Below are 14313 nucleotides of genomic sequence, written 5' to 3'. Positions count from 1 at the left end.
ACTATTACGCTTCTCGATGAGCTGGAACTTCAAAAGCACTTGAATGCTAGTCTCACAAAAATGTTATAATTCCTACATTTAAACGTTTCTTGAATTTTAGATGTCAGACTGTGTCCGATTTTCTTCGCTTTCGATTTTTCATTCAACTCCGTTTGCAAAGCGCTGCGCTTGTCATGTGATCATTAGGTTTCGCGCGCTTTGGTCGGAGGTTGCCTCAACATCTGGTTGTTTAAATTTGAAAGAAATTTTTTCTTAAAATATAAAATATAAAAATTCAAACGCGGAAAATTTAATAAAACAATTATTTCATTCGCGCTTGTTGGATATGAGATTAGTTATAGCCAACTCGGCGCTTCGCGCTTCGTTGGCTATTTACCATCTCATATCCAACGCGCGCTCATGGAATAATTGTTAAATAATGCCCGTGTATCAGTTCTGGTAAGGGAAGGGGGTGGCGGATGGGCACAGTGGAAAATGACTGATGCATTACGACATTTGCAGATAATTAGTCATCGGTATCACTGTTTAGCCCGTGGGTCTCCATTTAATAAGCCATGCAAGGTGTTCCGCCGGAATGGGGTGCAAGTTCGCAGTATCCCAAAGGGTAGACAATACACTGACAAGTGAAAGGAGTATCAAAAAAAATATTGACAGAAATTTAAACGCTATGACGTTTGGTTACTTGTGAAACTTCGTAACAACTTAAAACAGGCAAAGAAATACAAAACTCCAATTTTTGTTATCTTCATCCCACTGTTTGAAATGTTAGGTACCATCCCCGAAGGTTATAACGCCAATGGGCACTGAATGCTAAATCAAACGAGTCTTTTGAGAGTTTGTCCTAATGTTCCCTTTCCCGTTCTCCTGCTTTTTCCTTCTGCATACTCCAACTCTTTTTAGCGATTTTTTTTTTGTCTGTTGTTGATGTTTTCTACTTTTAAAATACTTTCGCCACATTCATTTCTTCATTCTCCTGATTTACTCACGTGGTATTAACGTCGACTTTTTCCTTTAAATTTTTCAAGGAGCCGCAGAGGCAGTTAGTGACATAACTGATCATGGTGGTCATTTGATCGATGACAAAGGAAGGAAAGGCTACAAACAGCCAGGAAAACGACTGCATGAGTGGGAAGTAAACGAGGAAGTCAGCTACAAGAAATCGTCAAGAGACAGGTTTGCATTCATTTCTGTCAACGTAAAGCGCAGTGTGACTGGAGAGAGAGGAAAAAATTCATATTTTTGTTCCTAATTCCCAAAGAGTACAAGTATAACTCTGAAAGTTTTCATATGTTATGTAAATTGGATAGATTTTTAACAAAACAAGAAATGGCGAACTTGGTTTCTAAAATGTAATTTATGAACTCAGGTTTGGTGCAGGACAATGGCAAAAGACTCCCTCAGGAGCTTCTAGTGGAGATTTAGCCATGAATCCCCAGCGAAATACAATTAACAGGCAGTATAATTTATAATCGTAATCTTTTCTCTAGGAATCTCGAAGTTGGAGACCCTGAGGAAGCTGCTTCTGCTGGTTCACTTCCTTTGGAAATGGTAACTATTTCTTTATTGCCTCTTAAGCTTGACAGTAGCCTCCCCACGTAGTGACGTTTTTAGGGGACTCGTTTTACCTCCTCCCCACAAACGCCTGCTTACCCAAGCACCACATTCCTTTCCGCCGCTAAGCCAATCACAGTGAACCTTCTAACTTCTGAGTGTCAACTCAATCAGGCGGGGATGGGGAAGATCGATTACATTTTCCCGAAGATTTTGACTCTCCCAGCAGATAACGGTGGCAAAGCGTCGCACAAGAACCGCTTGTATTCACATTCAATATTTGTTTTGGCGTTTCTGCCATCAAGTGAAAAAAAAATTATTCCAACTTAACTCCCGCGTCTCTCATGACTGTGCCAGAGACTGCATGTACAAAGCTCGCGGGAAACAGAAGTGGCCATTATAACCAGCAATTTGATTTGGTATCTTTAGACAATGCCTCGATGGTGATTGGCTAGGGTGCTTGGGGAGTTAAACAATGGGAATGGAATGTGGCGCTTAGGGTAAGCAGGCGTTTATAGGGAGGAGGTAATACGAGTCCCTAAAATCGACTGCGTGGAAGGCTAGCTTGGCAGAGAATGATTCTCAATATTTCTCTTCTGAGAGCCTTCTTGTGTTGTTAATATTTCATGAAAGTTTCGTGTTTTCCAGCTTGTGCGAGATGAAGATGAATACTACAGTGGATCATTGAAGGCACAAGGTAACAAATGCATTCCGTAAAAAAAAATAATAACATTTCCAGCTATTCAAGGACGATCACCGTTTGTTAAATGAACCAAGAACCAAATTTAATGTGAGAAAACGTTGTCAGAAATTAAAACGTAATGATAAAAGGTAGCTTGTGAAGCCAATGATCTAGTTAAAACTGGCGAACAAAATGCCATCTCCCCCGGCCACCACAGTTTGCGACCTTGTGCACGTTTTTTGACTATGCGGGTAAAGATGATCTTCGCAAGGGCTACTGAAATCCAAAAATAAACATAGGGGAACCACGCGTTTTTCAGAGATAATTAAGTTTCAATTTGTAAAGAAATGTCATACATTGTTATGTTTAGAATTATTGTTGCCAAAATATCTGTAAAAAAATGCGTAGTTATCCCCAATTTTCTTTTTGGATTCTAATAGCCCTTGCTAAGATCTGTTTTTCCCTCATTTTATCCAACAACAACTGTATTAGCGTGTCATTAATTCCTAATATATAGTAGTAGTATGCTGACTAGAAACACCTACCGTATTTATTCGATTAACCGTCCACCTTCGAATAAGCGCCCAGCCTGAAAGCTCAAAAAGTTAATCAGCGCCCACCTCGAATAAGCGCCCAGCCTGAAAGCCCAAAAAGTTAATAAGTCGCCTACCCTTGAATAAGCGCCCACCAATCCCCCTCCCCCCCCCCCCCCCCAAAAAAAAAAAAAAAAAAACATTTTTGTACTAGCCCAGCGTGAAGTAGGAGGAGCGTCAGCCGTGTTCCAAAAATTGGTTTTAGATACGGTAGTCAATGAACTTTTGTTTTGTTTATTGCTTGTTTATGTCAGCTTTTGCACTTTGTTTTGTCTTGTTGAGCGAAATTAACTTGATATCCCTTGTTTTGTTATTATTTAAAAATTTCCTCGCTTGCTGAAAATGTTGGTAAAATAATAAATATCAACTTGGACTTTGTCCTTTAAATTTTTCAAGGAGCCGAAGAGGCAGTTAGTGACATAACTGATCATGGTGGTCATTTGATCGATGACAAAGGAAGGAAAGGCTACAAACAGCCAGGAAAACGACTTCATGAGTGGGAAGTAAACGAGGAAGTCAGCTACAAGAAATCGTCAATAGACAGGTTTGCATTCATTTCTGTCAACGTAAAGCGCAGTGTGACTGGAGAGACAGAGGAAAAAATTCATATTTTTGTTCATAATTCCCACAGAAATCAAGTATAACTCTGGGAGTTTTCATATGCTATGTAAATTGGATAGATTTTTAACAAAACAAGAAATGGCGAACTTGGTTTCTAAAATGTAATTTATGAACTCAGGTTTGGTGCAGGACAATGGCAAAAGACTCCCTCAGGAGCTTCTAGTGGAGATTTAGCCATGAATCCCCAGCGAAACACAATTAACAGGCAGTATAATTTATAATCGTAATCTTTTCTCTAGGAATCTCGAAGTTGGAGACCCTGAGGAAGCTGCTTCTGCTGGTTCACTTCCTTTGGAAATGGTAACTATTGCTTTATTGTCTCTTAAGCTTGGCAGAGAATGATTTTCAATATTTCTCTTCTGAGAGCCTTCTTGTGTTGTGAATATTTCATGAAAGTTCCGTGTTTTCCAGCTTGTGCGAGATGAAGATGAATACTACAGTGAATCATTGAAGGCAGAAGGTAACAAATGCATTCCGTAAAAAAAGATAATAACATTGCCAGCTATTCAAGGACGATCGCCGTTTGTTAAATGAACCAAGAACCAAATTTAATGCGAGAAAATGTTGTAAGATATTACAACGTAATGATAAAAGGTAGCTCGTGAAGCCTATGATCTAGCTAAAGCTGGCCAATGAAATGCCATCTCCCCCCGGCCACCACAGTTTGCGACTTTGGGCGCGTTTTATGACTATGTGGGTAAAGAGGATCTTCGCAAGGGCTGCTGAAATCCAAAAAATAAAAATAGGGGAACCACGCGTTTTTCAGAGATAATTAAGTTTCAATTTGTAAAGAAATGTCATACATTGTTATGTTTAGAATTATTGTTGCCTAATTATCTGTGAAAAAATGCGTGGTTATCCCCAATTTTCTTTCTGGATTCCAATAGCCCTTGCTAAGATCTTCTTTTCCCTCATGGTCATAAACCACGTAGAAATACCTCTGTCTTGAGAGGCACCTTCCTAAATTATCCAACAACAACTGTCAATAATTCCTAATATATAGTAGTAGAACGCTGATTGGAAACACCTACCATATTTATTCGATTAACCGCCCACCTTCGAATAAGCGCCCAGCCTGAAAGCCCAAAAAGTTAATCAGCGCCCACCTCGAATAAGCGCCAAGCTCTAAAGCCCAAAAAGTTAATAAGGCGCCTACCCTCGAATAAGCGCCAACCCACTTGTTATCCCTTGTTTTGTTATTATTTAAAAAAATTTTTCGCTTGCTGAAAATGTTGGTAAAATAATAAATGCTCCCCCTCGAGTAAGCGCCTACTTCGAATAAGCGTCCACCCTTATGGGCTCAAAATTAAATAAGCGCCCAGGGCGGTTAAACAGCTTGTAAGGCATCTATCGATTTTTATTTTTTCAAAATATCCTTTGATATTGCCCGTGTATCAGTTCTGGTAAGGGAAGGGGGTGGCGGATGGGCACAGTGGAAAATGACTGATGCATTACGACATTTTCAGATAATTAGTCATCGGTATCACTGTGTAGCCCGTAGGTCTCCATTTAATAAGCCATGCAAGGTGTTCCGCCAGAATGGGGTGCAAGTTCGCAGTATCCCAAAGGGTAGACAATACACTGACAAGTGAAAGGAGTACCAAAAAAATACTGACAGAAATTAAAATGCTATGACGTTTGGTTACTTGTGAAACTTCGTAACAACTTAAAACAGGCAAAGAAATACAAAACTCCAATTTTTGTTATCTTCATCCCACTGTTTGAAATGTTAGGTACCATCCCCGAAGGTTATAACGCCAATGGGCACTGAATGCTAAATCAAACGAGTCTTTTGAGAGTTTGTCCTAATGTTCCCTTTCCCGTTCTCCTGCTTTTTCCTTCTGCATACTCTAACTCTTGTTAGCCCAGGGCGGTTAATCGGATAAATACGGTATCTAAAAGTCTATCAAGAAACGCAATTTAATGAAGAAGTGGTAAATAACCAATAAGTAATGTTACATAAAAAGCAGGAATAATAACTTTCAGTTATAAGTCCTTAAAGAGACCTATTTCAAGTAGACGTCTGTGGTGAGGTCATTGTTTAGCCAAGGATTCTTATCACCAGTGATCAACTTCTAATGGTATATTTCTGTTTCTTTTAACCAAAGATGACTCACCCGTGAGCATCAAGGGCAACTCACTGTCGACGAACAAGAACATCCTATCCGAGACAATTACCAGAGAAGGTGCGGTGGTTTTTGGTGAGGATTTCAAACTGGTGTTTCCTCCTGGAGCTGTGGACAATTCTCTGTCTGTAAATATCACGTCAGAGGATCCCTCTAAGTACTATGGTTTAATAGTGCAAAAGGATCTTGAAAATGATGCGATGTTTGGTGCGCCTATAATCAGTCTTTATCCCAAAGGCCATGTTTTCAAGAAACCTATAACGTTGGTAACCAAGTTACAAATCGAGAATGTCCCAAAAGAAAACATGCTCATTTTGCATGGTACAGAGGCGAGCGACGAAAACATTACCTGGTGTGACATCACTGATAAATCAAAAGTTGATGAGACAAATTCAGAAGTGACCATTGAAATCGGACATTTCTCACGTATTGTAATGTTGTTGAAATTGACCTGGATCCGCAGCAAAGAGTTTATATCGAGGATGAATTTGTTGGCATTTAATTACACATTGTCAGTGTTGTTGAACAAAGATCCAGAGCATGAACAACTTGCATTATTGTTCGTCAGCCAAGACGTATTTAATGAACAGTTCTACAAAGAAGATCAGACTTCTTCTTTGATGGAACTCAAAGCAGAAGGATTCAAAGAACTACATGTACGTCCCGTTGACGAGCATGAAGAAAAACGCATCTACAACAGTGAAAGCCTGAAGGTTTCTGTTCGTCTTGGGGAAGACTACAATCTGGTAGACAATCATGCATGGGACATTGAGTTTTCAGTACATTCCCATGATTGGTGGAAAGCGGGGAAAGTCTTCAAACTCCCACTGAAATGGACTAAAGATGTCAGAATTCTTTGTGGTACGATCAGTGTACAAGGAGTGTATGGACACACCAGAAAAATACATTTCAGTAACGAAAGTGAGTTCTGAACAATTAACTTAGTCAGCGTTCTCTCATGGTGCATGTTAATTGTTGTTGATGTTGATGTGGTTAATGAAATTTCTCACTGACGCTCAAGACGTTTTGAGGCTCTTAAAATTGATACATGGTTACATAGATACCTCGTTATATCTCACTTTACAATAACAATCAAATATCCCGCGCGCTGATTGGCTCGTAGCTATTGTTTATAACTGAGAGGAAGACAACTGACAGATGTAACGCGCACGCTTTTTCGACGGAAAATTAAGTCAATTCCAATCGTACTCTTTCCATCAGCTATTGTGGTTCAACTGGAGATTTGAACATTTTACCACGTCATTTTATGGACTATAAGAGTATCGACGGTCACCATAGACCACTGCCGTCGATTTGTAATTAGTGCAAACGAGAACTCATGGGTATGTCGTTATGTCCTGCTTGCGTTGCTATAAAAACCAATAGAAATAGCAGCCCCAATATGGACAACTATGCATTTTAGCATAGTGCTGGCAGTTTACCAGCTCTCTGTTTTCTTCACAGATCTGTGTGGATACGTGAGAAGCCTACTAAGTGTAGAGGGAGACATCTTTAACGTTAAACCCGTTGCTAAATTGCTTAAGGCGCCTGATGAGTTAATGGATGACGTGGTCATGAAGAGTTGGAAAGACGAGGAGAGCCAACTCGAAACAATTTTGCAACACTGGAAGGAGCATAACGTTGTAGAAGATCGTGCAACTCTCGGAAAAGTTCTTGGAGACTTGAAACAAGAAGGTTAGCCAGGGTTGGGGAAAACTGTTCTCTTACATAAACGTAAACATTAGTTATCTGCACCCCCCCCCCCCCCCCTCCCCTGCCGCTAGCCAAGAGAAATGGAAGAAGCTTGGCCGGCGTCTAAAATTTGATGATCGGACTGATGCTGTCACATTCATCTCACATTGTTTTCAAAAACTAATTCTACTCAACCAAAGTAACGCGGTGCTAGTGAAAATGGCATTCTAACCCATAAAAGGGAGGAGATTCGAAAGTGATTATAAACATGATTTTGTCCCGAACGATTAAGTCAAAGTGCGGACTTCACGTGGATTTTTAAAATAATACTGGAATGGTAAACGTTACATTACGGATCATGTTGTTTTCAGTACGGTAAATGCGGTAAAATATTACGTCTCAGTATGAAAGAAAAAAGTAAATAAGGGAAAAAATGAACCTTCCGGAGTCGATTCTAGAACGTACTGATTGCAAGCCCAAATGACTTTCCAAAGATTAAAAAAAAAACAACACGTAACGACGCGGATCTATTGAACTGCTGATAAGGCCGGCCACAGAGGTTTCCTTTGCTACATTGGCGAACAACTGCTGCTTATACTGTAGGTGTGAAAATCTAAGAAGCAAATAACTTTAGACATAATATATCCGAAATATCGTTTCATTCACCTGTTCAATTTACGAGTTCGCTCACAGACTGCGCTTTAATCTACGCTGTCACCGCTCTAATTTAAAGAAGCGATGGTAAAGAGTTTCTAGAACGAAAGAAATGACAATCTTTATTTTTAAAACTTTAGATTTCGACTGTTGTGCCCGTTATACTTCTTAAAAACACTGTATCAACATCATATCCAACATTGATCATTAGGTTGCAAAGTAACACAAAGAGGCCAGATGCACATCAGACACGTGAGAGAATTGTCAACCAAGATCATTCACTGCAAGAATGCTGAGTTCATGAAGCATTTCGCCTTTAGAATTTCAACTCTCTGCAAAACAGTGCTGAGAGATTGTTGCATCCAGTTGGAAGGTTGTGAGTCGGGGGTTGAAAGAGCAGCTTCAGCCAAAAAACATGCAGTTTATCTGGAGATTCACCGTGCAATACCCAAAGATATTGCACGGAATTGAAATACCAGCAGTTATGCTCATCATCTGAAGAATCTGTCATTACGATTTTCCTAACCGTTGTTCCTCGTCTCATTCAAAGCATTAAAGAAATCTTTGTTGATAAGGGAATTTCAGAAGTACAAAATGGCTTAAGAGGGCTCTCCGAAGAAAGGCTGGAACAGTTTTTGTCAAAGGTACGAGAAGCTGAACAAAGCAACAAGATCCGGCACCTTGTATGTGCATTGTGCAAAATTCTTGCCCTTTTGTGCATGGAAAACTGTGGCAAGACGCCTGCTTCAGAAATTGAGAAGTGGAGAGAAGGTCTGGGGATTCTCGTCATGCTGGAATTTTTAAAGTACTTTTTCCAACACTGCGAGCAAGACGTTAGGTTTCACAAGAGATTAGAGCTGTTTTCACGCCGCCTGACGGAAATTATGTCAGATGATGTACCGGTAGACATCGCCGATGAAGTCTTCATGCGCGATTTTTCCAACGTTTCATTGAGTGTGATTAATTTTTCCAAGTTTAGTCCATCAAAACTAGTGAGATTCGAGCTCACTGACTCAGCAAATGCTCCCGTGCTTTGTGACAGGGAGAATAATAATGTTGATTTGCAATACGACAGGCCCCATGAGACATTCTCTCAGTACTTCGAAATTAGGAAAGAATCGAAGGATGAGCTACAACTTTATGCAGTTGCACGTGTCCATTTCGATAGACGAATTTGTGAGAAAGGAGCATTCCAATCAGCTATCGTACTTAATGCATCTGGCGAGGAAGCTTTTGATAGTTGTATTGCCCGTTTCGTTGGCGTTGCGGCGGTAAAGCTGAAAGACAAAGATTTGGACAATCTTCGGGTGATCCTTTGCTCAGTACAAAAGGAAAAACTCACAGAGGTACTGGACGTCCTCGAACGAGAACTGAGTGGGGAAGCACTAGCTTTGAGATGGTCTTCAGTAACTCAGTGTCGTCTTGCATTACGCACTTCTGCTTCAAAGGCTGGGGAGGTTGTCAGTCTTCGTCTGGTTTACAAATGGGGATCTGATGCACTCTTTCTTGACAGCAACGATTTTGAGGCTTTTGCTTATTTCTCTGCTGGTGATGATTGTATGCAGGTGGACAAACATGTCGGTAAGAAAGTTGTTTCAGTTTAGATCGATCTGCTGAGGTTCAGTTTGTTTGTTATTAGGGTAGTAAGCACTATATAACGTTATCTGAAAATCTTAGTATACAAAAGTATACATTTCATAGTGGCTCATAAACGAGCAATGTTGTGCCGTACAAACCTCCTGATTTCATTTCCACTATATTTTTTTTTGGGGGGGGGGGGAGAGCTGCGGGATTAGCCAGTTCTTTGATCCAGACGTTCAACTACGTGTTTCTTGAATGAAAACATTAAGACTTGGGTTGTTTAATGATGTTTTGGTATATCAAGTTTTCACTGAGTTCTCCTTCATTACGTTGAGGACGTAATCATCACCAAAATTTTACATTCCTGTGTGAACAGGAGACAATAAATTTTGAACACTTTCCAGTTGTCCACGTAGAGTTTTCGATTAGTAGTGACAACATATTACGCGTTCAGTCCATGCATACTCGCACTCAATTGGTCTATTAGGCCTCCTTCAATTAGTAAATGTGTAATTATGTTTTCCTGCGAGTCTGCCTTTCGGCTAAGCTCTGGAAACTGTTTCCAAAACTCTTACCAAGGAATTTTTATTTTTCAGTGCAAATTCGAAAACTGGGAGTAGTTATATTAAATTTGTAAATATAAAATATAGATAAGGAAGACCAATTATTTAAAAGAAAAAATAGCTATGACTCCGTCAGTGTCTGTTACTTGCATCACTTTTTTGTAGAGGTCTCATTCGATGAGTGCATGGCAGCGTAACATTACAAAAGTACAACAACGTGTTTTATTTTTTATTTTTTTTATTATTTTGGGGGGTGGGGGGGCGGGGGGAAAGGTGGGGGGAAATCGGTTACACTTACAAACCACTTTCTCCAGATAAATCTGCCATTTCCTTGGGTGAAATGTGAACTTTGGTAACCACAGGTAATCTATAATGTGTTTATAGTCAGGCTGTATCTGCTGTTGGGGTTACATCAGTGATGAATCTGGTGGCAGCTACAGACTGCTATTCTTGTCAGCTAATTAGATTTTTCTATTTCAATTGATGTTCACATGCACGTGTAATGTGACAACTTGATTTTCAACGACTCAGCCTATCGTCACAGATTCCGGCCGCCAATGATCTAAAATGTAACTTGTTCATCAATCACGCTGGGGATTTTTTTAGTCAAATTCGGCCAAGAAGTTTCTTCTCCTTAGAGTTTTATTGTACGAATCTCAATTTTTGCAACCGGACAAAAAAACTGTTTCTCTACAACTTGGCCGATTCCGATTTTTAAATTTTATTTTTTTAACGGTAAAATGACGTCATCAATTTGGCGCAAAAATTTTTTTTAGAGCTTCGACATTGTCAGTCACATTTTTTTATATGCACATACCTTAAGGATTACAAAACTGAAAAAAGATTTGAGGTATCTAAACTGAATCAAAAGTTTTGGGCTTCTGAAGTTTGAATTTTCCGCCATTTTGTTACTAAAAATAGCCTTAAATTGATCGCTTAACTTCCCATAACTTTTGACTCCAATGAGGTATTCTAAAATTTTTTCCAGATTTGTTATTCTCTTTTCATGTTGCTTGTTATGTTAGGAACAACTGTGTCGTAGCTTCCAAAAAACATTTTCCCGCCGAATTGATGACGTCATTCTACCGTTAGAAAAATGAAATTTAAAAATCCGAATCGGACAAGCTGTAAAGAAAACATTGTTTTGTCTGGTTGCAAAGTTTGAGGTTGCTACCACAAAACCCTAAGGAGGAGAAACGTTTTGGCCGAATTTGACTAAAAAAATCGCCAGCGTGATAATCGTTTTTTATTAATGGGTGGCTCACAGGACTCTGATTTGTTCTACTGCAGGAGAACCGCGCGATCTCAAACAAAATCCAGTTTCATATGGTTCCTAACATTTTAACCCCTTAGTAAAAAAAACAAAAAAAAAAAACAAACAGAACTCAGCTTTGCCTTGTGTTCTAGACTGATTAAGAAGTGTTGTAATTTTCTCAAACGGCTTCTGACGTCGATTCGTCTGATTGTTGATTTTACTATTTCTTTACAGTTGAAGAATTACCAGATCTGAGAGAGAGAATTGGTAAAAAATGCGTTATTTGTTTCTTTGTGGTGGTTTTGTTTTTGTTTGTTACTTTTATAGTGCTTTGCTGGTTCAATAATTCATGCTCCGAGTCAGTAACCTAAGCTCAGTGTTTCAATGATCCACTGCTTTCTTTTGTCATTGATTAGTTTTATCATTAACCGCCTTTTCCCTATTAAGCACTCACTTTTGATCGATTGCCCATCGTTTGAATTGCCACCAACCCCTCACAAAAAAAGAAAGTCGAAATAGAAGAAAAGGTGAGTGAAGATTAAATTTTCTCCATATTAACTGTAGAGGACAATAAATTGGCCTTAATCCAAGCCAGTTTATTTATGCTGAAAGGTGAAAAATACGAATACTGAATTAGCGCCCAGGGCGTTGGTTCGAGGGAATAGCGTATTTTATTCATCTTTTATTTATTCGTTTCTGTTTTCCTCCCTCTTGATTATTGTTTTCGGCATATTTTCGTCTGCAACAGGTATACTCTTTTAGTTAACAAGTATTATAAGAATAACAGACTAGCTTTGCCCCTCTATCGTATCGTTGCAGTTAAAGAGGGAAGTCCTACAGCGGAAATGTTAGAAGTACTTGCTCAAAGAATTGGCGAGAAATGGAAGAAGCTTGGCCGGCGGCTCAAATTTGATGAGTCACAACTGACAGCATTTCACAAAAACAATGAAGAATATGATGAGAAAGCTTATGCAATGCTGCTGGAATGGAAGCAGAGGGACGGCACTTCAGGAGCAACATACCTAACTTTAAAGGAAGCATTGTGTCATCACCTGGTGAATCGCACAGATTTAGCAGAAGAATTTTGTTACTACTAAAAATGTTTCTTTTTCTCGCCATTGTTGATGCAACAAAAAAAACCCGTAGTTTTAATCGGAACATTTCATAAATGATAGTGCAATTCCTACCAAAGGTACTAGGAACTTGTAAAAAGCAAATTTCTTATACAAATAATTGATGTAAAAATTGTATATTTTCTATGGCTCAATTAAGCTACACACCAAGTATTTAAATGAATAGCGGTGGGCATGAATTGGTTAACGAATCATGCCTTATTTTGTACAACACATTTTCTATTTCTTGACAGATAATTTTGGGACTACTCAGGAAATCATCAATGACGTTTTCATTTTCACCTTTATTAATGGGCGACTGTTTGCTGAAAGACTAGGCATGGCTTCCTCTGTCGTACAAAGAAAGGATTGGGAAATTGCCGCTAGTTGAGTTGTTTTGAAGAAATCTGTGACAACTCAGTCGAACGTGAATTCGTAGGAGCGGCTGACTTAATATGATGCGCTCTTCCCATTCTTTTTTATAGAGCGTAACATTTTTATCTGTCTTCCCAGCTTTGGTGAACTTATCGGTTTAATGGTAAGGAAGGCAAACCAATGTAACTTCGTCATTTTTGCAACAGTAAATATTCCGATTTCCACATAGTTCTTTTCACTCCGATGTAGCGAATTGATATACTGTATGATGGTACAAGAACTTAGAACAGATTTCATTTTGTATTGCAGAATACAAAGTCGATTTTTTTGTCAAAGAAAAAAAAAACTGGCATTGTGTCCTTTCACAAAGGAATCTATTTTGGCCACATCCAGGCCTGACTGGCACCAATAATTTTCATCGATCCTGGAGACCGTTTCTCGAAAGTCCCTGTAACTTATCGGCCCCGATAAGTGTCTGGTGATAAATAATATTTCTTAACAGAGGTCAATATTTGCTAGCTTTGAATACTACATTTTAAAATCTTATAAATCAATGAAAACATTGGCCAAGTACCATGTCCGTAATCGGCGAAAAAACCTTTAAAAATATACTTGTCGGGCCCGGTAAGTTACCGGAATTTTCGAGAAGCGGGCCCCACGGCCAGCCTGACCCAGATCTGAAAGCTCTCAGGCCTTCACCCTTAGACGGTTTGGGCTGTGTAGAAAAGATTGAAAATGTAGAAAAGTTCCCTTTAAGGCTTGCCCTTCGGTGTAGTAGTCTGTAGTACAACAGCCGTGTTTTGTCGTAATAATTCAAACACGAGAAAGCGTGTTTCATCAGATATCCAAACACAGAAAAGAGGCACAGCCGAGTTTTTTTAAACGACTACGAGGTGTTTGGATGTCTGATGAAACACACTTTCGAGTGTTTGATATCGCTTCTCAAATGGTCAATGATTCTTGGAGAAATTCAAGGCAAAAGTTGGAAAAATTTTTATGGTAATTAGGATCACATATCCAAACCATGGTAACGGTAGTGATTTTCTGTGTTTTCTTTCAATGAATTATTAATGAGTTTGAGAATTTTTTATCAAAACTTTTGGTAACGAGTTTTTCAATTTGCATGAAACACGTTTTCACACTGATTGTGTACTCAGCTGTCCAATTTGTAAAATCGTACAGGTTTCTGTCTGGTTTTCACTTGCAACGCAATCCCAAGAGTTCATGGAAACTTTTTGAAACGCATGCGCATTCGTAGGGAGTCTTGTGCCTAGGCAATATGTTCAGCTTGTACGCCAGCGCTTCCATCGCTAGTGAAAACAATGCAATTGGGCTGGTAGGGCGCAAAAACGTTTTGGTTGTTAGTCAGTGACTTTGCTGCCTTTTGTTTCGCCACATGTTCTAACAACAATCAAATATAAGCGGAGCTCACCGTGCGCCGAAGGCGTGCCCGTGGAGCGTGGAGTCCCATAGCTGAGAGATTTTTGTAAACCCAACTGTACGAGAAA

At 39.3% G+C, this 14313-nt stretch overlaps 2 protein-coding genes across 2 annotated transcripts; both read left to right on the top strand.

Annotated features, from left to right (window-relative positions):
• The first annotated feature begins 645 nt into the window (after nucleotides 1-645).
• Nucleotides 646-8392, top strand: LOC146472361 (uncharacterized). Its single transcript, XM_085119732.1, has 9 exons — nucleotides 646-1173; nucleotides 1488-1548; nucleotides 2200-2248; nucleotides 3223-3370; nucleotides 3687-3747; nucleotides 3859-3907; nucleotides 5556-6494; nucleotides 7038-7268; nucleotides 8131-8392. The coding sequence occupies exons 2-9, from the start codon at nucleotides 1546-1548 to the stop codon at nucleotides 8388-8390; spliced, it is 1740 nt and encodes a 579-aa protein (XP_084975858.1). The 5' UTR covers nucleotides 646-1173; nucleotides 1488-1545; the 3' UTR covers nucleotides 8391-8392.
• On the top strand, nucleotides 8392-13610 carry LOC146472360 (uncharacterized). Its single transcript, XM_085119746.1, has 3 exons — nucleotides 8392-9500; nucleotides 11553-11585; nucleotides 12138-13610. Exons 1-3 carry the CDS (start codon nucleotides 8639-8641, stop codon nucleotides 12413-12415), a joined length of 1173 nt encoding a protein of 390 aa, XP_084975872.1. The 5' UTR covers nucleotides 8392-8638; the 3' UTR covers nucleotides 12416-13610.
• Nucleotides 13611-14313: the final 703 nt, after the last annotated feature.

Source organism: Pavona decussata, unplaced genomic scaffold (genome assembly GCF_977016875.1).
Source record: "Pavona decussata unplaced genomic scaffold, jaPavDecu1.1 SCAFFOLD_100, whole genome shotgun sequence".
Lineage (NCBI taxonomy): Eukaryota > Metazoa > Cnidaria > Anthozoa > Scleractinia > Agariciidae > Pavona > Pavona decussata.
The sequence above is the reverse complement of the archived record's forward strand: the minus strand, read 5'-3'. Positions and strand labels throughout refer to the sequence as shown.

What these genes read in the sequence shown, in the direction of transcription:
- LOC146472361 (XM_085119732.1), top strand. An exon ending in TGGATCATTGAAGGCACAAG is followed by an intron (nt 2,249 to 3,222) that starts GTAACAAATGCA and finishes AAATTTTTCAAG; the next exon opens with GAGCCGAAGAGGCAGTTAGT. An exon ending in GTTCACTTCCTTTGGAAATG is followed by an intron (nt 3,748 to 3,858) that starts GTAACTATTGCT and finishes CGTGTTTTCCAG; the next exon opens with CTTGTGCGAGATGAAGATGA.
- LOC146472360 (XM_085119746.1), top strand. Translation starts at nt 8,639, where the DNA reads ATGGAAAACTGTGGCAAGACGCCTGCTTCAGAAATTGAGAAGTGGAGA. An exon ending in GCAGGTGGACAAACATGTCG is followed by an intron (nt 9,501 to 11,552) that starts GTAAGAAAGTTG and finishes ATTTCTTTACAG; the next exon opens with TTGAAGAATTACCAGATCTG. An exon ending in AGATCTGAGAGAGAGAATTG is followed by an intron (nt 11,586 to 12,137) that starts GTAAAAAATGCG and finishes GTATCGTTGCAG; the next exon opens with TTAAAGAGGGAAGTCCTACA.